This window comes from Balaenoptera acutorostrata, chromosome 14, assembly GCF_949987535.1.
Source record: "Balaenoptera acutorostrata chromosome 14, mBalAcu1.1, whole genome shotgun sequence".
Classification (NCBI taxonomy): domain Eukaryota; kingdom Metazoa; phylum Chordata; class Mammalia; order Artiodactyla; family Balaenopteridae; genus Balaenoptera; species Balaenoptera acutorostrata.
The window spans coordinates 124130-149726 of NC_080077.1; the positions used below are offsets into that span (position 1 = coordinate 124130).

Sequence of the window (25597 nt, forward strand, 5' to 3'; positions counted from 1 at the left end):
ACACAGACCCGCCTCACACATGTGCTTCGTTTCCCTTTTGCAAAATTTTTTTTTCTTTTTTGTGAGTCAGGAAATAGTGGTGCCTGCTTATTTCTTTTTCTTCCTAAGTTGTGGCAGGTGCCTGAAAGAGCTTGAAATTTTAAACAAGAAGTTCAAAGGATGGAAAACAATGAACATAACCAAATTCTGGGTGTTGAAACGTGAAACAAAAATCAGATTTATAAAATCCAACTAATTAGTACTTGAGAAAAGTACACTTTGTCTCAGACAAAAACAGCGTCCCTGCCGTGCTGTGCTCCTCCACGGGACCACACACACGTTGCTGCTGCAGAAGTTCCCACAGCACAGTTCAGGCAGGAGCCCTCCTGAAACCCGGTCCCCCAGAAGCTCTACCAGTTCGAGGGAGCAGCAAAGGGGGGACTCCCAGCCTGGTACTGAGGGGCGCGAGGCACAGGAAGGACCCACCGCACCACAGCTGCAGGGGTGGGTGGGCGCCCGGGGCAGGGTCCCCCAAGCCCCGCTCCCCTCAAGGCTCTGCTCCCCCTTGCGCCGCCACCGCAGGCCCGGCAAGAGGCTCAGCCGCCACTGTCCCGGCGAAGCCCTCCTCCAGCACAGGCTACGGCAGCCCACGGAGAGCTTCTGGGGCTGTGATGCTGACACTATTTGTGTCATAATTTAGCTTCCTTTCATCTACATCATGTCTTAGACTGAAGGCTGTGTTACGGAAGAGCTGTGAGCGTAAGGAACCTAATGCGAGTCGGCACGAATTTAAGTAACATGAGAAGAGCAACAAATCAGCACAGAAATCACTTCTTTCCTTTTAGGGAGTACGTGTGACTTACACCTGAAGATGAGGACACCAGGGCCACAAAGTAGGAGGAGGCCAGGCAGAGCCAGGACCAGACCGTGCTGTCGCCACGGTAACCTCGTGGGAGTCGTCTGCTACCTACGAGGCCTGGGTTAGAGCCCCAAGGCCTTTCCAGCTCTAGAACTTTAACTACAGGTCCAAATGAAAAACAGAAGCAAAGAAGTCAGTCATGTTTTCTCATCAGTAACAGACTAATCATTTATATTTGGCATAAACCACAAACTTGTATCACAGATCACCGTCATGACATGAAGAGAGATGGCAAACCCAACCAGACCATCGGTACAGCTGCAGGTTTCCCTGTGGACCTTGTGGCTAGTGCTGAGGAACAGAGCACATGGAGTGCGGCCCTGGTGCCCCCCTCCCGGATGGGTCACGACTTTTCCCTGGTTCTTGCATGTGTCTCCTTTAATGGTGAGGTCTGGCTAATTCCTAGGAGCAAAATGGTCACCACAAACCAGTCATTTCTACTCACCAGTGGAAAACTCTTAACTCCTGACAAAATGGCCTTTCTGACAAATTTAAACAAGGAATCAAAACCTAAAAGCTGTACCATGGACACATCAATGCATTTTACAAGGATCCTTGTATGTCAGAGGCCTGGGCCCGCCACTGCGAGAAAGTAACTTTCTGCAAAATCGTGTTTTGAACTCAAGGACAGCTACATGAAGACACGTGCGTGCGCCGGGCTGTGTGCAAACGAAGCAGGAGCTGCAGCCACGCGCTCGGGACACACATCGAGGCCTCTGCTGTGCGGCCGACCCGAGGACTCCTGCAGCGCGGCCGAGTTCTCCACTCCCTGTTCTCTCCCACGAGCGTCTCTGCATTTACACTCACTGTTAGGGCGATACTTGTATTCGGGGTGAAGCTGCAGTGGTGGTTCTGGGCGACATGTCGCAGGTGGTTTTCCGTGAGTGTCTTCAGTTCCGCCTTGTCTTCCTGGCTCCCTTCTCTACCCGCTGCCTGTGAAATGCACAAGGGGAACGGAGTTTAAAACACACGCCACGTCCCATGTACGTCTTGGACTGGGTGCCAGTAACGTGTGAAACACAGTGTATCTTATGATGTGTCTTGACTGTAGATAAGCCAGAGGCACTATGTTCAATGTCCAAGTTTTAAAACAATTCTCTCTCCAACGGTGACAGGGTTCTGTCCCACCCAGCAGGCAGGCATTGGCTGGACTGCGGGAACACAAGTGACTGCGTGAGTCTCCGTGGCAACCGCATCTTCTGAGCCAGCCTGCTCTCCCTGCCGGGACAGGACAGCCTCCTAAGCTGGAGGGCCTGGGTGGGCGGGGGGTGAGCGGGCAAGGAGGGGTGTGTAAGCTGCAGTTCCCTCCACAGGGAGCACCACACCTGAGGCCGTGTGTGTCGGCATGGGTGCGGTGCTGCCTGGACGTGGAGGAGGGTCTAGGAGAAGCTGAAGGACCCCCTGCCCCTGGGGCGCCCCCTCGCTGAGTGTGGCCCTGGAGGCCCACGATGGGTCTCCTGATCTGACGCCACAACCATGTGCTTCTTCCGTGTGACCCCTGCTGTCCTCAGGGCTCAACATCATCCTTATTTTGCGGGTCACTCCTGCGTCGGTGATGCTGGAAGGTGCTAGCCCCTCTCCTCTGAAACGCTCCTCCCCGCGACCCAGGGCACTTGCACCCAACTCCTCCTGCCCCCTCCGGCAGCTCTCCCTCAACCTCCCCTTTCTCCGTGGTCTGTGGGTGCTGGTGCCCCAGGTGCTATTCCTAGTTCTCTGCAAATGTGCTCGCCGTGTGTGCCTGCATCTGTGTGCGTGTGTGGCATCGGCGTCTCAAGGGCAACACACCCACAGGTTACTGCTGTTCTCCCCATGCTTCCAAGTCAACGGTACTGAAATCTTAACCCAACACAAGTCAGAAACCTGGGGGTTATTCCAAGGCCCCTCACCCTGCTTCCAAAGGTCACGCAGAGCTTCAGATTTTCTCAACTACATCATCCCCTTCTGTGCCTCCAGTAGAAAACTAGAGGTCTTTGCTCTAAGGAAAGTGACCAACCCGAGGTAAGAGAGCAAAGGATTCCAGTGTCAGGGCTTCCATGAGGGTCCCATGACTGAGGAGATGGTGGGCGGAAGCCCCGCCAGGCACAGACTTCCAATCCCCTTTTTAATGCCCGACTCTTCAACAAGAGCAGACACTCAAGAATCACCTGGCATCTGAGAAAAAAAAACTAAAGTAAAAACAGAAACCAAAACAAACATACAGAAAAAGAAACTTGGAAGGACAGTCTATGAAGGAACAGAAACAAAATAAAACAAACCTACAGGTGTAATTAATCTCAGATGTGAGATAAACGTGCAGTCTTGACACAAAGAAGAAAATGTGATAAAAATTAAGTATGCTGAGCTCTCAGAATTTAAAAACAGCAAAATTAAAACATTAATAGAAAGGATGGAAAATAAAGTTTAGGAAATTTCCCACAAAGTAGAGTAAAAAGACAAAAAGATATTAGGAGGAAAATATAAGATCATTGTAGGACTCAGAATACAGTGTCTAACCTCTGAGACAAATAGCTGAGAGCAGAGAAAATGAAAGGAAGAAATCATCACAGAATCATTTGAGAAAAGTTTTCCGGATCTGAAAGACGTGAATTAGCTTCATGTCACCGACCACTCGGCAGGTGGGGCGCGCTGGAGATGGGCTGGCTTCCCCCACCGCTCTGAGCAGGGGCTCCTTGGAAGCTCTTGCTGGTGGTCAGGTGTGTGCCAAGAAGCTGGGCTGGGTGCTGGACCTCCCCGACTTGGGGCCCATCAGGGTGGCCAGGCCTAAGCCCTTTCCTTAGAAGCTCACCCACACCGACCTCCTTAGAGAGTGAAGGACACACCTTCCTCACCACAGGCCAGAGACAGACCCAGTGTGTAGAGGTTGTTAAATTAATTAAACAAAGAGGCCATCAGACTGACTTCGCTCCAAGGCCTTAGCAGCCTAAGTAAGCAAACCGAAACTGTAACCCTGAAATGCCTTGAAATGAAGGAATCAAAACCTAAGGACAACCCATCACAAGCAGCCAGAGAGGCTACGAGCTCCAGCCAGTCAGAAAGCTCCTGGCCTTGCTTCGCCTCTCTCTGGACAAGGTTCCCCTCAGCTCTTACTGGTGACGCCTCCAAACAGATTCTGCTTTGGTGCAGCCCAATTTGAATCGATTTTTTCCCTCAAAGAAACTCTTAAAAATTTAATATGCTTTAGTTTGTCTTTTAACAAAGTGAAAGAGAGTTAAGTTAGCAAAGAAAAGACATGGAAAGTTGAAGCAAATGCGGCGAAATCTTGATAATGAAGAATCTGGAACATCCATTCTGAAGCTGAAGCTTCCATTACTGCAAACCAATGCAAAGAATGGCACCTGCTAATCAGGGCATAAAGGTGGATGAAAAGGGGGAGGTGAAGAGCTGAGGACAGGCTGTGGGCCACGGAGGGAACGGGGGACGTAACCGAGTCACTCACGAAGGAGGCAGACGCCTTCACACCCAGCTTCCTTCCTCTGAAAACCTCGGAGACGGAAACAAAACCTCAGCAGCGCGTGAGTGGCACTTTAGAAGCCTGAGAGCAGCCTCCACAATAAAGCTGAAGGTCAGAGGTGACCTGATGCCGTCACATTGCTGTCTGTCGAGGCCAGTTTTAGCTGCCAGACACGTCTTCCTATTTCTTTGTATGCCTTGTGATTTTCCGTTGAAAACTGGACATTTAAACCTTATACTGTGGTAATTCTGGAAATCAGATCCTCCTCATCTCCTGGTGTTTGCTGTTTGTTGTTGCCGTCTCTTGTGCTGGGGACCAGCCTGAGGGGGACACGTAAGGCCTGCTCACATCTTTTCTGAGCCTGCACCCTTCCCTGGCCATGTGTGGCGGCTTTCTAAATTCCCCTGTATATATGCTTGCTTTTGAATGTCCTAACCCTTAAACGTCTGGCTTCCAAAAGAGCACAAAGGGAAAAAAGAGGAAACAAAAGCCCCACAAGGGTTGCTCCTTTAAATACTGTGGGGTTGAGACAGTGGCGGCCAGCCCCTGTCCCTCAGCAATCAAGAAGCCTGATGTGTGGCCCAGGACCTCACTGCCCATCCTGGCTCCAGCAAGCTGCACTAGGAACGTGGGCATGGCTGTCTGCCGAGGGCCTGGAGGATGGGCAGCCAGAAGGGATGGATGGAAAATAATCACAACTAACCAGCCAAGCCTCCCCTGGAAGCTGCAAGCCTTCAGACTCCAGAGTTCCAGAACAGCTCCTTCCGACAGGTTCTGCCAGCGCAGCTGCTGTCTAGGTAGATGGACCCTGGAGCCTCCTACTCCACCATCTTCCCTGACATCACTCTCTTCCCATCAATTTTTGAATGTAGTACTTTTATTATTTTTCTAAAAGTAATTTTGATTTTGATTTCCTCAGTAAAAATTTAGAATGGTGGATTAATTTCCAAGTGGGAAGATTTCTGCTTTTTATCCTTCTGTTGTTGATTTCTTGTTATTTTCTTATGGACAGAAAATATGTCTTATGTGATTTCTGGTTTTCACTAAATTGGTTGAGATTTACTTTGGAACCTGTAACCAGTTAGATTTTTTAACTGTCCATTTATTTTTGAAAATAATATAAATAAAGAGGGCATATATTGTTCTGTATATTTCTATTACAGTAAACTTGTTAATGAAGTTATTCAAATGTATATCATACTTTTGTCTACCTGATCTGTTTATCTCTGAGAGAGAGATGTATTAAATATACTCTTATTGGGTCTATTTCTCCTTGTATGTTGCTTATAATTTTGATTTATATCAGGTGCATAAAGGGTATGACAGATTTTCCTCTATCATTTTCTTTCTTCCCCCCTTTCTTTCTTTCCTCTAGAGTGTACCCCTACATTTTACAAACATACGTAAACTTACATTTTTCTAAAAACAGCTAGATTTATTCAAAACCTATTCTCTAAGCAAGATAAAAAATTTAATCTGCCTTTACTTTTCACCTTTTTTTAAAAAAATAAATTTATTTATTTGTTTATTTATTTTTGGCTGTGTTGGGTCTTCGTTGCTGGGCGTGGGCTTTCTCTAGCTGTGGCGAGCGGGGGCTACTCTTCGTTGCGGTGCGTGGGCTTCTCATTGCGGTGGCTTCTCTTGTTGCGGAGCACGGGCTCTAGGTGCATGGGCTTCAGCAGTTGTGGGATGCGGGCTCAGTAGCTGTGGCGCACGGGCTCAGCTGCTCTGTGGCATGTGGGAATCTTCCCAGACCAGGGCTCAAACCCATGTCCCTTGCATTGGCAGGCTGATTCTTAACCACTGCGCCACCAGGGAAGCCCCTATTTTTCATCTTATGCCCCAGAAACACTCATAACTTTCCTTATAATACCCTGAGATTTTAGTCTCCAATTGTTTTTGCTTATTCATTTTTTACAGTTAATAATTATAGAGCAATAACTATACATTTTACTGGTTTCTTTGTTCAACACTTTCTTATATCCCATGCATTCCTGTTAGCTGAAGTGCTCATTTTGCTAGAGCATATCCACTTTCTTTTGGAAAAGATCTGTTGGTCAAAATTTTACAATTCCTGAAAGTGTATTAATTTTTTGCCCTGATGCTACAATGCTAATTTGGCTGACTATAGGAGTCGGGGCTCAAAATTATTTTTCTCCAAAGGAAAGCAAAGAAATGACGTGATTGCTGGAGAGAAAGTAGATTACAAAGGGTTTTTGCAAAATAGGAGGAATAACCAGGGGGTGTAGCAGATGCTTCAGGAGCCGGGCGGTGGGGAGAGGCTGTGGCGGAGCAATGCCGCTGACCAGGTGACGGGGACTTGAGGGCGCAGCTGAAGAGAACTGTGGGCAGCTCAGCCACAGGAGGAGACGAAAAAGCAGATATTCCCTCTGTTATTCTGGATTTGTCTATTTCTCCTGGCATTTGGATTTATCCTAGGGATGCAAGGACTCTTCAATATAAGCAAATCAATCAATGTGATTCACCACATTAACAAATTGAAGAATAAAAACCATACGATCATCTCAATAGATGCAGAAAAGGCTTCTAACAAAATTCAACACCATGTATGAAAAAACTCTCCAGAAAGTGGGCATAGAGGGAATCTACCTCAACATAATAAAGGCCATATATGACAAACCCACAGTAAACATCACTCTCAACGGTGAAAAACTGAAAGGATTTTCTCTAAGATCAGGAACAAGACAAGGATGTCCACTCTCGCCACTATTTAACATAGTTTTGGAAGTCCTAGCCACGGCAATCAGAGAAGAAAAAGAAATAAAAGGAATCCAAATTGGAAGTAAAACTGTCACTGTTTGCAGATGACGATACTACACATAGAGAACCCTAAAGATGCTACCAGAAAACTACTAGAGCTAATCAATGAATTTGGTAAAGTTGCAGGATACAAAATTAACTCACAGAAATCTCTTGAATTCCTATACACTAACAATGAAAGATCAGAAAGAGAAATTAAGGAAACAATCCCATTCACCATGGCAACAAAAAGAATAAAATACTAGCAATAAACCTACCTAAGGAGGTAAAAGACTTGTACTCAGAAAACCATAAGACACTGATGAAAGAAATCAAAGATGACACAAACAGTTGGAGATATATACCATGTTCTTCAATTGGAAGAATCAATATTGTGAAAATGACTATACTACCCAAAGCAATCTACAGATTCAATGCAATCCTGATCAAATTACCAATGGCATTTTTTACAGAACTAGAAGAAAAAAATCTTAAAATTTGTATGCAGACACAAAAGACCCCGAATAGCCAAAGCAATCTTGAGGGAAAAAAATGGAGCTGGAGGAATCAGACTCCCTGACTTCACACTATACTACAAAGATACAGTAATCAAGACAATATGGTACTGGCACAAAAACAGAAACATAGATCAATGGAACAGGAGAGAAAGCCCAGAGATAAACCCATGCACCTATGGTCAACTAATCTATGACAAAGGAAGCAGGGATATACAATGGAGAAAAGACAGTCTCTTCAATAAGTGGTGTTGGGAAAACTGGACAGCTACATGTAAAAGAATGAAATTAGAACACTCCCTAACACCATACACAAAAATAAACTCAAAATGGATTAAAGACCTAAATGTAAGACCAGACACTATAAAACTCTTAGAGGAAAACATAGGAAGAACACTCTTCGACATAAATCATAGCAAGATCTTTTTTGACCCACCTCCTAGAGTAATGGAAATAGAAACAAAAATAAACAAATGGGACCTAATGAAACTTAAAAGCTTTTGCACAGCAAAGGAAACTATAAACAAGATGAAAAGACAACCCTCAGAATGGGAGAAAATATTTGCAAATAAATCAACGGACAAAGGATTAATCTCCAAAATATATAAAGAGCTCATGCAGCTCTATATTAAAAAAACACAACCCAATCAAAAAATGGGCAGAAGACCTAAATAGACATCTCTCTAAAGAAGACATACAGATGATCAAGAAGCACATGAAAAGCTGTTCAACATCACTAATTATTAGAGAAATGCAAATCAAAACTATAATGAGGTATCACTTCACACCAGTTAGAATGGGCATCATCAGAAAATCTACAAACAACAAATGCTGGAGAGGGTGTGGAGAAAAGGAAACCCTCTTGCACTGTTGGTGGGAATGTAAATTGATACAGCCACTATGGAGAACAGTATGGAGGTTCCTCATAAAACTAAAAATAGAATCACCATATGATCCAGCAATCCCACTACTGGGCATATACCCAGAGGAAACCATAATTCAAAAAGACACATGCACCCCAATGTTCACTGCAGCACTACTTACAATAGCCAGGACATGGAAGCAACCTAAATGCCCATCGACAGACAAATGGATAAAGAAGATGTGGTACATATACACAATGGAATATTACTCAGCCATAAAAAGGAACGAAATTGGGTCATTTGTAGAGACGTGGATGGATCTAGAGACTGTCATACAGAGTGAAGTAAGTCAGAAAGAGATAAACAAATATCGTATATTAACACATATATGTGGAATCTAGAAAAATGGTACAGATGAACTGGTTTGCAAGGCAGAAACAGAGACACAGATGTACAGAACAAACGTATGGACACCAAGGGGGGAAAGTGGTGGGGGGGGGTGGTGGTGGGATGAATTGGGAGATTGGGATTGACACGTATACAGCAGTATGTATAAAATGGGTAACTAATGAGAACCTGCTGTATAAAAAAATAAATAAATAAAAATAAAATAAAACTGAAGTTATGAAGGGGTTGAGCTGTTGGTAACGAGAAGGCCACGGTGGAAGACAAGACCACTGAAAGGGGTGTCAAGGGACTAACATTACGCTATTGGAAGGACTATCAAGTCCAAGGCTGTTCAAATTATTCCAAGAGTCATGCTGGAAAGAGTGAGCTGGGAGCCCAAATCTTGAAGAATGTGAAGTACAACAGGAAGCGTGGTGGTGGGGTGGATGACATGAGATTTAAAGTTCATTGTTTTTATGGAGAAGGGAAATAGTCTGTGTGGGAGATTCTATTTTCCAAAAATGGCCACAACACTACTCTGGTCTCCTATGCTCTTCCAGAACCCTACTCCTTTCCCATCAAGAGGAAAGTCTACTTCATCTCCACCTGAATTTGTACAGGCCTTTCTGGTTACCTTTTTGGCAGAATATGGCAGAAGAGCTGATGCATGACTTGTGAGGTTAGGTTATAAAAGTCGACATGGCTTCTGCCTTGTTCTCTAGCTCTTGGGGTACTTGTCTTTGGTAGGCAATTGCCATGCTGGGAAGAAGCCCAAACCAGCCCCCACGGACCAGTGGAGAGGCTCATGTGGAGAGAAACTGAGGCCCCCAGTCAAGAGCCAGCATCAGCAGGACATGTGAGTGAATGAGCTTCTGTATAACGTCATGTCTTCAGCTGAGGTCAAAGACACGGTGGAGCTGAGACAAGCTGCCTGATTTCCTGACTCGGAGCCTGTGAGCATTTGACATGGACGTTCCATACCACTAAGTGTCGGGATAATTTGTTATGTATAAAAATAAAAGACACATTTTTCATTTTCACCAAGAACTTTATTGCACAATATATTCACCCTTTAGTTCCACTACCTTCTGCCATTTTTCAGGCAACTTCATAATTCCATCTTCCCAAAACTTTTTATCTTTTTGAGCAAAGAACTGTTCCAGGTGTCTCTTACAATCTTCCAGGGAATGGGAATTTTTTCCATTAAGAGAACTTTGTAAAGACCAAAATAAATGGAAATCCGCAAGTGCAATGTCTGGTGAATACAGCGGATGAATCAGAACTTACCAGCCAAGCTGTAACAGTTTTTGCCTGGTCATCAAAGAAACATGCGGTCTTGCATCATCCTGATGGAAGATTATGCATTTTCTGTTGACTAATTCTGGATGATTTTCATTGAGTGCTGCTTTCAGTTGGTCTAACTGGGAGCAGTACTTGTTGGAATTAATTGTTTGGTTTTCCAGAAGGAGCTCATTACAGAGGACTCCCTTCCAGTCCCACCATATACACAACATCACCTTCTTTGGATGAAGACCGGCCTTTGGTGTGGTTGGTGGTGGTTCATTTCGCTTGCCCCACGATCTCTGCTGTTCCACATTATTGTACAGTGCCCACTTTTCATCGCCTGTCAAAACTTGTTTTAAAAACAGAACGTTTTCATTACATTTCAGTAGAGAATCACATGTGGAAATACAGTCAAGGTTTTTTTTCGCTTATCTTATGTGGGACCCAAACATCAAAGCGATTCACATAACCAAGGTGGTGCAAATGATTTTCAACGCTTGAGTTGGATATTTTGAGTATGTCAGCTATCTCCGGCATGGAGTAACGTTGATTGTTTTCAATGAATGTCTCGATTTGATCGCTCTCAACTTCAACGGGTCTACATGACTGTGGAGCATCGTCCAGTGAGAAACCTCCAGCACGAAACTTCACAAACCACTTTTGGCACGTTCTATCAATCAATCACAGCACCTTCTCCATACACTGCACAAATCTTTTTTTGCATTTTAGTTGCGTTTTTACCTTTCTTGAAATAATAAAGCATAATATGCCGAAAATGTTGTTTTTTTCCTCCCATCTTCAATGTTAAAAGGGCTACATAAAAATTCACCAATTTGGATAAGTTTTTTAAAGAATGCATGCTGATATGACAGCTGTCATAATACAATCTAACAAAGTTGTTTTGAATGAAGTTAAAGACAACTAAGCGCTACTAGAGCCATCTTATGGAAAAAAACCAAAGGAACTTTTTGGCCAACACAATAGTTCTAGTCATTACCAGAGCAGTCCGGAAGCAGGCATGAGGACCACAAAGGTACAGGGGAAACAGCTACCTTAAGGGAATGCCAGGTTTTCTGTTAGACCAGGAGGTGAAGGGACAGCCAGAGAAGAGGCTGTTGCAGGTCAAGGGATTTTGCTGTTTATTTATGTGGAGTTTCAGAAGCTATGGTGAAAGGTAAAGCATGGAGAGGGGATGGAGGCTTGGACTACAGTGGCAGCAGTGGGCACCATGTAGAAGAGTGTAAATTCAGGACATCTCTCTTCCTGACGGATTGGTTGTGAGGATGCAGGGAAATGGAGAAATCAAGGATGACTCCTAGGTATGCAGGTGACCCAGGATTTCCAACATAAGGAAGCCAGGAATAAGGACAGGGAAAAAATATTTGCCACATATTCTTCAGCAAAGGTTTAATACCCATAATATATAAACAGGTCCTACAAATCAATATTAAAAATTCAGCCAAGAAAAATCTGGCCAAGGATCCTATTTATTCTGTGAATAAGTTGTTCACAAAAATAAATACTAAGGGCCAATAAGTGTATGAAAATAGTTAAGTGTTGTAAAAATACTAATATTCAGAGAAATGCAAACTAAATCAATGAAATACCCTTTTTGACCATGTGTAAAAATTAAAAAGACTGAAGATCAATGAGAGGTGTGGCTGTCAACATACTCATATACCAGCGGGAATGGATCCATGAGAGGTGGGTGGAAGTGGTACCACGGTTTCAGAAGGCAATTTGACAATATCCAGCAATTCTATTTCTACCAGTTTGTGCTAGTTGGTGGTTCAAATCCTATATACCATATATGTACCCAATGAAGAGTTCTAGCCAATAGAACAATGAATAAAGAAAACATTTCTGTATCTTTGGGTCCCTTTCAAATTAATATTTTCCCTGATTATAAAAACATTTTTTCAAACAATAGAGAAATACAAGAAATGAGAAGTCTCTTGTAATTTCATCCCCACCTCAAAGATAACCACTGTTAAGCAGTCTGATGCTTACACATGACTGTTTTACATACATCTGCATTGTAAGCCATGTGTGTGTGTGTATATATATATATATATATATATATATATATATATATAAAATTTGATAAAGTATACCTTGTGTAATGATTACCACAGTCAATCCAATTAACATTACCATCATTTCACATAGTTATCATTTGTATGTGTGTGGTGGGGTGTGTGAGAACTCTTAGGACCTATTAGCAAATTTCAAGTATATATTATGTTATTATTAACATGGTTACCATGCTATACATTAGACCTCTAGAACTTATTCATCTTATAACTGAAAGTTTGTACATTTTGATGTACATCTCCCCATTTCCCCAACTCTCCAGCCCCTGGCAACCACCATTCTACTCTCTTAAGTTCAACTTTTTTAGATTTCACATATAAGTGATATCATGCAACATTTGTCTTTTTGTGTCTGGCTTATTTCACTTAGCATAATGGCCTACAAGTTCATTCACACTGCCACAAATGACAGAATTTCCTTCTTTTTTATGGCTGAATAGTATTCCTTTTGTATGTATACCATAATTTCTTTATCCATTCATTCATCAATGGACACTTATGTTGTTTCCATAGCTTGGCTCTTGTGAATAATGCTGAAATGAACACTGGAGTGTAGATGTCTCTTTGAGATATTCATTTAGTTTCCTTTGGATATAGATACCTAGAACTGGGACTGCTGGATCATATGGTAGTTCTATTTTTAATTTTTTGAGAAACCTCTACACTGTTTTCCACAGTGGCTGCACCATTTTACATTCCTACTAACAGTGCACAAGGATTCCCTTTTCTCCACATCTTCACCGACACGTGTTGTCTCTTGTCTTTTTGATGACAGCCATTCTGACAGTTGTAAGGTGATAATCTCATTGCGGTTTTGATCTGCATTTTCCTGATGATTAGTGATATTGAGCATCTTTTCATGTACCTGTTGCCCATTTGTATGTCTTCTTTGAAGAAATGTCTATTCAGTTCCTTTGCTCATTTTTCAATTGCGTTATCTGCTTTTTTGCTATTGAGTTATAAGGGTTCCTTATATATTTTGCATATTAACCCCTTATCATACATGGTTTGCAAATAGTTTCTCCTATTCTGTTGCCTTTTCATTTTTTCCATTATTTCCTCTGCTGTGCAGAAGCTTTTGTTTGATGTACTCCCACTTGTTTATTCTCACTTTTGTTGCCTGTGCTTTTGGTGTCATATCCAAAAACAATCACTGCCAAGATGAATGTCAAGATTATTCCCTATATTTTCTTCTAAGAGTTTTAAAATTTTCGGCCTTATATTTAAGTCCTTAATCCATTTTGAGTTGATTTTTGTGTATGGTGTAAGATAAGGGTCCAATTTCATTATTTTGCATGTGGATATCCAGTTTTCCCAACATCATTTATTAAAGAGACTATTTTTTCCCCTTGTGTATTCTTGGAGCTCTTGTCAAATATTAGTTGATCATGTATGAGGGTTTATTTCTGGGCTTCTCTATTCTGCTCTACTGACATATATGTCTGCTTTTACACTGAAACTGTAGTTTTGGCTACTTTAGCTTTGTAATATAGTTTGAAATCAGGAAATGTCATTCTCCAAGCTTTATTCTTCTTTCGCAATACTGCTTTGGCAATTTGGGGTATCTTGTGGTTCCATGCAAATTTTAGGATTGTTTGTTCTATTTTTGTAAAAATGCCATTGGAATTTTGGTAGGGATTGAACTGAATCTGTAAATCACTTTGGGTAGAATGGACATTTTAACAACATTAATTCTTTTAGTCCATGAACATGGGATATCTTTCCATTTATTTGTGTCCTCTTCAATTTCTTTCATCATTGTTTTATAGTTTTCAGTATACAGATCTTCCACCTCCTGGTTAAATTTATCTCTAAGTACTTTATTCTTTTTGATGCTATTATAAATAGGATTGTTTTCTTAACTCCTTTTTTGGATACTCTGTTGTTAGTGTACAGAAATGCAACTGATTTTTGTATCTTGATTTTATATCCTACAACTTTACTAAATTCATTTATTAGTTATAACAGTTTTTTGGCAGAGTCTTTAAGAATTTCTATATAAGAGATCATGACACCTGCAAACAGATTTTACCTCTTCCTTTCTGATGTAGATGCCTTTTATTTCTTTTTCTTGCCTAATTGCTCTGGCTAGAATTTCCAGCACTACGTTGAACAGAAGTAGTGAGAGTGGGCACCCTCGTCTTGTTCCCAGTCTTAGAGGAAAAGCTTTCAACCTTTCACCATTCATTATGTATGACGTTAGCTGTGGGTCTGTCATACGTGGCCTTTATTATGTTGAGGTACGTTCCTTCTATACTTAATTTACTGAATGTTTTTATCATGAAAGGATGTTAAAATATACATATGTAAATAAATATAAATGTATAAATGTAAATATATAAAGAAAATATTAACAAAACTAAAGGGAAAAACAGACAGCAATATAATAATAGTATAGGACTTCAATGCCCTGCTTTCAACAATGGGTAGATCATCCAGAAAGAAAATCAGTAACACTGAACTTGAACTACACTTTAGATCAGATGGACCTAACAGACATATACAGAACATTCCATCCAACAGCAGAATACACAGTATTCTCAGGTATAAACAGAACATTCTCCAGGACAGATCATATGTCAGTCCACAACACAAGTCTTAAAAATTTAAGAAGACTGATATTACATCAAGTATATTTTCTGATAACAATGGTATGAAACTAGAAATCAATAAGAGGAGGAAAATTGGAAAATTCACAGATATGTGGAAATTAACACATTCTTGAACAACCAGTAGGTCAAGGAAGAAATCAAAAAGAAAACCAAAAGGTATCTTCAGGCAAACAAAAATGAAAATACAACATCCAAAAACTTAAGGGATGCAATAAAAGCTGTTCTAAGAGTGAAGTTTATAGCAATAAACCCTTACATTAAAAAAAAGAAAAATATCAAATAAACAACATAACTTTACACTTCAAGGAACCAGGAAAAGAACACACTAAGCCCAAAGATAGGAAAAGGAAAGAAATAATAAAAGATTGGAGCAGAAATAAACGAAATAGAGATGAGAAATTCAATAAGAAAGATCTACGAAACTATATTGGTTTTTTGAAAGGATAAACAAAATGAACAGACCTTTAGGTAGACTAACCAAGAGAAAAAGAGAGATGACTCAAAAAAAATTACGAACAAGAGATGACATATAACTGATACTATAGATATACAAAGAATTGTATAAGTGTTCCTAGTAAGTGACTACTAGGAACAATTATACGATTAGATAACCTGGAAAAAAATGGATACATTCTTAGAAACCTACAACTTACCAAGACTGTATCATGATGAAATAGAAAATCCGAACAGACAAATCAGTAAGACGAGACTGTGAGTCAGTAATCAAAAACATCCCAACAAAAGCTTGGGACCAGATGGCTTCACTGGTGAATTCTACTAAACATTTAAAAAAGAATTAATGCCAACCCTTCTCAAACTCTTCCAAAAAACGGAAGGGAAAGGAACACTTCCAAACTCATTTTACAAGGACAACATCATCCTAATACTGAAACCAGACAAGGACACCATAAGAAAAGAAAATCACAGGTCAATATCCCCGATGAATACTGATGCAAAAAACTTCAACAAAGTATTAGCAAACTGAATTCAACAATACATTAAAAAGGTCGTATACCTTGATCAACTGGGATTTATTCCAGGGATGCAAGGATGGTTCAACATTCCCAAATCAATGTGATATACCACATTAACAAAATGAAGACTAAAAATCATATGATTATCTCAATAGATGCAGAAGAAGCAACTGACAAAATTCAACATCCCTTTTCTTCACAAAGATCCCAATATGTTGGATAGTAAAATGTCTTCCAAATAATGAAAGAAATGTGAAATTACATTTCATTATGAGTAATAAATACATTGTTTTAGTTTCATTTTTAAACTGATATATGGAACTTTCATCAGAAGACTTAACTGCAGAGATAATTTATTTTTTTTTTTTCTTTTTTTTTTTAAGGATTTTCTTTTTAATTAATTAATTTATTTATTTTTGTCTGTATTGGGTCTTCGGTTCGTGCGAGGGCTTTCTCCAGTTGCGGCAAGCGGGGGCCACTCTTCATCGCGGTGCGGGGACAGCTCTTCATCACGGTGCGCGGGCCTTTCTCCATCGCGGCCCCTCCCGTTGCGGGGCACAGGCTCCTGACGCGCAGGCTCAGCAATTGTGGCTCACGGGCCCAGCTGCTCCGTGGCATGTGGGATCTTCCCAGACCAGGGCTCGAACCCGTGTCCCCTGCATTAGCAGGCAGATTCTCAACCACTGCGCCACCAGGGAAGCCCCAGAGATAATTTATATAACAACATCAAGATTACAAAAAAATCACTGCACTGTATTTTCAAATTATACCAGCTCAATGGCTTACTTAAGCTTGCTAAAGGAACACCAATATTTTACTGACAAGTTACAATTTACTTATTATGAAGGGGGAAAATGACATTCATGGAAGTCTACTATTTTAGTCTAAGGAATGAGAAATTTATTACAAAGTTACGCAAATAAGCAGCAAAGAAACAAAACTTCTAGAAGCAGCAGTGGTCTCAAATTAGCAAAAATGAAAGGAATAGAATGTTAAAATTTAGATAGGAAACATTCACATGAAAAAAAAGATCTATTTCCAAAGCTGGGAAATAAGGTTGTAGGTCCTACAAGACTGAATGAAAAGAGACTAGACGTGCAGATGTCCTTAAGAAGGACCAGCAGGAGGTGGTGAGGATATTTCAAACGTAAGAGATATAAATGTATTAAAACGGCGGGAGACTACATCCCTTTTTGGTCAATACCAGATGGGATTCTAAAACAAGACTAAGTCCGGAACTGTGCACACAGAGCCGTCAGCCAGGGGAAGCGTCAAGTGCAAGGATGCAAACGGGACTGTGATTCCTTAGGGCTTCTTTTGTTCGTAACGACGTCAACTGAAGGGCACGTCCGACGAGCGCCGGTGAGCATGTCTGACAGTGCTGGGGCTCTCCCGAGTCGTGGCTGTGGCCCAGAAGGGGACTTGGTAGTCACAGCAGCTCCAGGCCAAAGGGAGACAGCTGCTAATGAAGGGCCTGTCTTCTAACCCCTAATCTAGATTTTTTTCTATTATCAAAATCTCAGGGGTTGAGTTCAGAACAATCTGGGGCTTAATATTTCAGTTTTTGGATTATCTGAAAATTCCTCCATGAAAAGAATTTCTCTGAACGTGGATTCATTTCAGATATTTTTTAACAACAAGAGCCCTGCAGGGCTCACAGATAAAGGGCAACAAATGTACCACTCATTAGCGGCATCATAAATTAGGCTTCCTGCCTGATGCCTGATGTCTGCTGAGAACCCAGGTGTGTCTTCACATGCACAGGCTCTGGGCTTGAGCCTAACCAATGCAAACTGAAAAGGATGACACAACAGAAGCAGACCGATGAGTCTCACGCTGTGTCAAGACTACGCAGTTACCTCTCCCACCAGGAAGGTGAGAAGGAAGCTGGTACCTCTTTCGCTATACAAACACTTCTGAGGACCAACAGAAGATATGGTTGGAAACTTTACTTTTGGTTAGAATTTATAATTAGAAAACAATTCCTGGAAAATGACATAGCTAGTAGACATCATGTCTTCAAAGACAAGATCATCTGGGAAACATCCTCGCTATCTAGCGTTAAAGTTAGAAAAAGTGGGATATAATGAGATTCCCACTCATTAAAAGAAACTAACCATACCCACATCACAGATGAAGACACTGGAATGAAGATGTTAACAATGACCGTTTGGGGCCATGCAATCTGTTTGGGGCCATGGAATCAGGCACGATGTCTAAAAATAAGCCAACAAAGGCTTTCTTTATATGATACGAGGGAGAAGACTGACAAGGATGTTTTTCCTCTTTATGTGATGCTGGGTCTAGAAGCCACAGGTCAGCCTCTCCTCAGAGAAGACAGGCACTGTCTGATTACTTCACTCTGAAGGAGGGTGCTGGGTTTTATGGCCAGACTCTGCATCTTTTTCTGTGCACACTTTTTCTGAAGGAAGCAAACTCATCTTGAAACCAAGTTAACTTAGCTCCTTGTTGGGAGGTTTTAACATCTGAATTCTTTTGAAGTTTGGCACTTGATATGAAAGATGTACGTTATAAAGACAGATGTTTTACTTCAATCTTTGATAAAGCTGATTTGTTCTAAAGACATAAGCGGTGGACTTACCCAGAAGATGATTAATATCTTCTCCATTGGTCAGGGTCATACTGTCTACTTCCTGCACCAAATAAATATGAAAACAAAAAATAAGAATCAAATTTCTCTAAAATTCAAACAGAAAAAATGGCACATTTCTAAGTATGTATAAAAGCAAGACCTGAGCTGTATTTGGGGCCAGAACTTTATTCTCTTTTCAGTTTTGGCCACCATAATTATTCCATTAAAGTAGGAAGCAATTAATTAAGAGGCAGCCCTGTGAGTGGAAGGAAGCAGTGTCAAACCTGCTCCCCTCAACTCCAGTTCCGTCTGCACTGCGCCTGCACAGTGGCTGCTGCCAGTGAAGTCTGGAAACGGCCTTTCACGCGGAGACGGCTCGTGGGGCGTTCTGCTGAGCGCAGAAAGCGCGAGTGTGGTTCCCTCCGCAGCAGAGCCCAGGGCTTCCTCGCCCTGCCCACGGGGCTGCTGCCCACGTTCCGTCGTGCTCACAGATGATGGGCAGCCTTGTCCCCCACACCCCCAGGAGGGTAGCAGGAGGTCACAGCAGTGGCCAGAATGAGGTTTCCAGGCCCCACCCTTGTTATCACAGATGATCGGAGGCAGCTTTACAACAGCCCAGGCCTCCTAAGAATTACCACAGAGAAGTGAAAATCTGAAGAAATCACAGGCAGATTTGTGGCTACTGACTGTGGAATTTAACACATCATTTCTCACCAACAGCATGGAAGAGGTTAAACCGTTCTCACTTTAGCTGCCGGCTAGCATTTTAAAAGTTCCGAAAGCTTTGATGGTCACCCCCTTAGTGAGTGGAGGTTCACACCTCTGCTGGTCCAGGGTCCCACCCCTAGCGCACTGGATCGCAGCCCAGAAAGGTCTCACAGGCTTGTGATTCTCACCTCTCTCTGCCGCCCGGGCCCAAATGGAACGGCTTGCCTCTCATCAGGCCAGCGGGCGGCCGTGGGAAACCTCCCAACTTCTGGGCAGTAACTGAACACTCTCATTTTGAGGCATTCTTAGTTCTTCACCAATAGGAAGAATTTTGCCTGTTAACTCTGCCCTGGAAATAGTGACAACTTTCTGCTTGGACTACCTTAGTATCTCCAAAAAATACTAAAACAGGAGTTCAAAAGTAGACAAAACCCAGCAAAAAATGTGCTGGCCAAGTGAAGATGACATAATTCAATCATAGCATAAAACTGAAAAAGTGGATTACCTAACCTGAAAAAACATATTCCTGTCCCAGTGAAAGACTTTATATGTATACATATGTGTGTATGTGCGTGTGCGTGTGTACGAAACGTATTCTGTATGGGAACACCTGCAATTGGGAAACACGTGTGCACTGCATTAACATTTTCTGAGCACTCTCCATGTCAGGCAGCGTGCAAGTGTACACACTCCGGCTGTTTACGTGTGTCCTGTCGGAACTTCCACCATCCCACTCCTAAATTCCGAAGTCTGATACCAACTCGGCGCTCACCACCTCAATTTGCCTCTGACCTGAGGCCTCCCAGAGGAAGTTTTTCAGCCCCAGCCCTCTGGCACTAGCACCCCTTGACTTTGGTGTGGCTACTGAGGCCCCGACAGAGCAGGGGTGTCCTTCAAAGACCCCTTATCAAACGCATGCACGGGGTCTACAGGGAAAACACCCCCAAGGCACCGGCACCAGCTCGGGAACCACCGACACCTGAAAGATGAGTCGCAGCTGCACCCCTGGCCTCATCCCCTGAGTCGATGGTTCCGTAAGTCCACGTATCGACCTGGGTCCTGTGACCTGCACTTGAGGTTTGGTAGTGAGACCTGTGGGGCCCAGAGCTCAGGTCACTGGCAGAGGGGGAAGAAGGGGAGAGACAGCACGTTTCCCCGGGGGCCTCTGCTCTGCCAACGTGCCTGAAGCCCGAGACCAGGCGAGAAGACTCAGCAGACACGCACAGGCCTTGCTGGCACGCGTCCCCGACCCCTCTCATCAGCCCAAGGTGGTGGCAACACCCGGCCTTGCGCTCCTGCAGGTGACAACCTTCCACCCTCCTTCCCCAGGCCCAACCACTTCCTTGAATCATTCCTCCCAGCACCTTAAACCCCGCCAGACCAACGAGGAGCCCCTCGTTCTCCAGTCACCAGCTGCCTGCCAGCCCTCTGGCCCAGTCCCACTGGGACACTGTCGCCCCCCAGCCTCCCAAAGGCCCTCAGCGTCCGGGTGTCCCCGTCCTTCTGCACTGACCTGCTCGCTCTCAGGCTTGCGTCCGTCCACTGCTCTCTTCACCAACACCACTCAGCCTGACCTCAACCTGCACAGGGCCCGTCCACACACGTAGGATACGTGAACACGGGCAGCACCTGGGCCTCCGCACGACCAGCAGGGCTCCGGCCGCTCCCCAGGGGGCCAGCTGTCAAGTTACGTGGGGTCTCAAGAGGAAGATTCCTCCCCAGCAGGGAACCAGGGCCAATGGTGAATACCTATGCTTCCGCCCTAAGGAAAGTCACTCTGTTTTTCTAATTTGCACAAGGAGAAATTGCCGGACACTACTCCTGTCTGCCAACAGAATTTGAAGAAACCTCTTTGTTTACAGTAGATCCAAGGAAAACTGTTTCTCCTTCTTCAATGTGAACATGCTCCTGAAATTTCTGCCATCACAAGGAAGTAAGGACGAAGCCAGCATTCACGACCTTTTCTCCTTGGCCCTTGGCTGGCAACCAGAGGAAACTCTGACCAGGTTGAGGGCAACGCCCTGGATAGGACTTGGTGTTTAAGCAATGGCTTCTGGTCTTGTGGTCAAGTGATGGCTGAACTCACACAGGCCAAGCCTGCACAGTCAAGCTTTGCTTTGTTTCCTTCCTTTATTTTATTTTTAAAAAACAGCTTTAACTGAGGTATAATTGACTTTGTTTGCTTTTTAATAGAAAAACAACTCTAATAAAACAGATCAACGTAAAAATATTAAGAGAAACGCTAGAGTTAACACCAGGAGAGTAACAAGATCTAAGAAAGGACAACGGTAAGGGCCACCAGAGGCCGAGTCCATCGATACTTTCTCTCCAGCCCTCACCACAGCCTGCAGGAAGACCCCGGCCCCAGGTCAGAGGTCAGGGAACAACCCCAGGGGATCTGTGATTTGCTCAGGCTAGGCCTCTGGCAGGTGGTGGACCCAGGTTTCGAGACAGCTTCTGCCTGTCTGGACCCAAGTGAAGTAAGAAAAGAAAGTCTGTAGCGTGTACTATTCTACAGGCTTCAAACTCAAGGATGCACCAGGCCCAACGCCACCCGGCGTGGGGCAACACGAGGCCTGCACCTGATGGTGCGTCCCAAGGACACAGGTCTGCCTCTTATGCACTCTGCAGGGCCACTGCCCCAGCGTGAAAACGCAGCAGCAAAGGACCTCGGGGCTCAGAGCTGGCAGGACACTAGGGATACCTGGGCCGGACACCTGATGATGAGGCCCGGGGGTGGCGGAGGAGCCGTTCGAGATGGCACGCCCTCTAGAGGACGGCCTGGTGTCGGCCAAGTGCTCCCCCGCAGGCGCCCGAGGTCACGGCCTCTTCCGCCCGGTGCCCGTCTCAACCTGCAGCCTCCCACCCTCGCTCTCCTGACCCATGAGGCCCAGCAGGAGGGAGAGGGCACAGGCCCGAGCCAAAGGGGCGAGAGAAGGTGGCCATTCACAGCACACCAGGCCCCGACGGGGAGCGCAGGGTGGTGGGGGGAAGGGAGACGGCCGGAGAGGCGCTGGCAGGGGCCTGTCTCCTGGCTTTGGGAGCGGACTCTGGAGGGAGGGCTGACCCTGGCCACGCCGGACCAGGCAGCTAAAGATGGCCCCCAGCTCCCCCGCCCTCCGCGCTCTCCTGAGGGCCTGACTCCAGGGGGACCAGCGTCGCACTCGTATCTGGAATGGGGGATCGGGCCCCCACCCGGCTCCAAGCCCAACACACACCTCGAGGCCCCAGGGCCAGCACCGAGACCCAAACCCAGTGAGAGCCGCACGACGTTTCCTCCCTGCTCCGCACTGAGGGCCGCGGGCTCTGGGCACGTGGGTGACAGTCTGCTGACTGACTGCCGCCCCTCCTGGCATCACCCTGCGCAGGACACCAAGGGCGGCTTGTCCGGCCCTCACGAGGGGAGCGCGGCCGGGGAAGGCTGCTCCTGCCCCCCCACGGCTGCGGGCCCTGCTGTGGCCTCCTGCGCACGTCCTCGCCCCTCTCCTCGGACCCCTCGTGTAACCCAGCAGGTGCGGGGGGGGGGGGGTAAGCCCCACCTTGTTCCTTCCAGGCCTCCGCATATCTGTCCAGGTTCCTCCTTCTCTCAGGAACACCTTCCCCCTGGTTCCCCCGAGGAAGGCCCATCATTCTCAAGAGTCAGAAGCTGAAATCCGGCCTGTTTCCAAGCAGTCCCACCGCCCAGCTAGAGGGGGATGGGGCTGACGGATGAGTGCCACCGGCAGCGTGTCCCTGTGCACTACGCGGGTGTGACGGGTGGACAGCCCCCAACAGGCCCCAGCCCGGTGTCTGAGGGGCTGCGCCCTCGGCCCTGAGCCCACAGCACTGCTATCGCCTTCTGATTCCAGGACGTACACAGACCTGCCTATGGTTTTCTGGGTGCCCTGTCTGCGATTTAGTCAACCTCAGCACCTTCTCACTGTGAGGTCACGGAAAGGAGGTATTTTCCCTGCTCAGTGACACGGCGCTACGCGATCGCTCAGATGACTTAGCTGGCACTGGGGCGAAGTAACCCCATCCCAACAATGGACCAGGGATTCGAAGAAGATGGAACGTTACTCACTTTGTTCAACCAGCCCACCTGGAAGCTTCAGGTGACAGTGGGTGGCGTCACTTGTGAGGGCAGAGACTGCAGGTGAAGTGAGCTCAAAGGAACAGCTGCAGCCACTGCGAGTCTAACCCTGGGAAGCTTTCCTCTCCCCTCAGGGATGGGCATTTCAGAAACAGTCATCATAAACTTTGGCCTCACGGAACCGTACAACCGACTCCTAACATTAGGTAAGCGCAGATCCTACCAAGAACCAGCGGGAAGAGCTCAGCCCCCCACAGGCCACCGCGGGACGAGCGGTCCACACACAGCCTGACGCGGAGTCCACGTGGCCGCATCTCCACGACGACCGGCAATGGCCGCTCACAGAAACGATGTCTGGTTAAAGACAAAGACCTCTGTGCGGGGCAACCTGTAAAATCTCCACACATTTCAGAGGTTGCAGAAGTGGCAGAAAAAATAAAGCTGTGTTTGTATTTGGAAGGATAAAATTATAAATCTTAGGTAATTCAAAAGTCTATACAGCTTGGCTCTCAAAACTGTAAGGGATTTGAATTTAAATACCGATGTGAGGTTTTCTGTGTATTTAAAATGTACATTACAACGTACTAAATTCATCTTTATGCGTTCAAACCAGGTATCTGTATTACACACATAAGAAGCAAAGGATTCATCTTACTTCCCAGATCACACCGTTAAGGCTCTTATGTATAAAAACCAAGTCATAGAACATAAGAAAATGCTTCTGCTGGTAGAATGCTACTGTTTGTGTTCTTATTTTATTAGAAGGATGTATGTACATGTAGCCTTTACAAGAGCCTTCCTTTGAGTAAATTACCAAAAACTGGGTCTTGAACAGATGAATAAATTGATAGAAAATGAATAAAGCGGTGAGCAGAGGCAGGCTAGCACCGAGCACGGCAATTACGTCTCTACTTCACTAGGCAAAGCAATTAGATCTATCAGTACATTTATCTGTTTATTTACTTGTAAACGTACAACCTATTTCCAAAACAGCTGCGAGGCAGTCTCCGGAACACTGCCGCCACCCCGCAGGCCTCTTACCTGGCCCCTGGTCCCTCCAGTGCTGTCCTTGGCCAGACCGGCTGTACCCAGAGCTCGTCCTGTGGGCGCTGGGTCCCTGTCGGCCCCTCCGCCCTGTGGGGACACGTGATCAGCACGTCAGCAGCTACCAGACGCTGAACTCCAAATGGCAGTCGTGTTTAAGAGTAGAGCAAGGTGACCCTGGGCTGGCAGCTGCCAAACTTCTGACGTCCTTACCATCACAGGGAAAGCCCCTGAAAAATGCAGATGCTAGGGCCACAGCACCACGGCCGGGTTGGGTCAGGGCTGCACTTAAACCTGTTCCCAGGAGAGTCTGTATGGGGGACGAGCAGGCTATCTTGTCAGGTCCCTCAAAGCAGGGCAGTAAGTTCTCCTTTCTGCCTCCCCGGGCAGCTGCCCTGGGCAGTGGCCACAGGCCCAGGCCCGCACTGCTGGCCACCAGCGCGCGGGGCTCTGGGACACGGTGGGCCTGAGCGGGCCGCCCTCTCCTCCCCATCCCCCGCAACCTTCCTCGGCACGCAATCGGCTCACTCTGAATTCTCCTCCTAAATTCCTAAACCCTGGTGCCTTCTGTTCGTCTTTACTAGAATTCAGTGCTAGCAAGTCTAAGCACACATTTAAATGTGATTCTAAACACTACCTTGGTACCTCACGCTATTCCACAGAGAAAGGAGGCCAAGCCTGCCCAGCACCAGCCACGGGGCGAACCAGCGCTCTGAGGACACGGGCAGGCGGCTGCGTGCTGGTCCAGCCCCGCGACCCCCGCCTCCATGCACACTCTGGCCAGCCGAGGACAGGGAGTGGCCTGAAAGGCACCGGGGCAAGTGTCCACGCACCAGCTCGTCCCAGGAGGAGGCGACAGCGGCTGGGTGCAGGTGACCGAAGGACGCCGGGCTGGGGCCAAGGGGCTGGGCTCTGCCACTGAGAGCCTGCGCGGTGCTGGCGAGCCACTGGGGCCCAGGGGAGTAAACCACAGACTATCAGGCTGTATTGTGAAGAAAATGACGACATCGAGGACAGAAAAAAGGAGCAGTTTCCAAATCACGTAAATTGACTCATGATTATCTGCTGAAACCGTTTCTTCCATAATCTGGAGTAACTCGACAGGATCACCCAGGTCTGCCATCTTACGGACACTTCACCAGAAAGAGATCACAGAGTTTCCTGTCTGTATTAGGAGCGACTGTACTGCAGCATTAAACTCTGTGAAACCACAGGCTGTCTTAGGGCTTTCAAGAAAACTTGTCACACATACGGTCCTCTTAAGCCCGAGTGTCGGACTCTGAAATGCAGAAGGAGGTTCAGGCATCCAAATCCCAGTGACTACTGCAGCTGACAGAGCCTGC

The 25597-nt window shown here is 45.3% G+C and overlaps 1 protein-coding gene across 5 annotated transcripts in view; it reads right to left on the reverse strand.

The window, feature by feature from the left end:
- Positions 1 to 1048: 1048 nt before the first annotated feature.
- FAM120B (family with sequence similarity 120 member B) overlaps positions 1049 to 25597 on the reverse strand; it is an 88595-nt gene continuing 64046 nt past the window's right edge. For 3 of the 5 annotated variants that reach the window (XM_057527901.1, XM_057527897.1, XM_007186034.3), the window contains 3 exons: positions 24252 to 24344; positions 18440 to 18491; positions 1049 to 1831 (listed from right to left, as the gene is read on the reverse strand). In XM_057527901.1, the coding sequence (XP_057383884.1) occupies positions 18451 to 18491; positions 24252 to 24344 (134 nt within the window). In that variant the 3' untranslated portion in view covers positions 1049 to 1831; positions 18440 to 18450. Of the gene's footprint in view, positions 1832 to 10102; positions 10508 to 18439; positions 18492 to 24251; positions 24345 to 25597 lie in introns of those variants that run through there. The other 2 variants (XM_057527898.1, XM_057527900.1) reach the window with 2 other exon arrangements.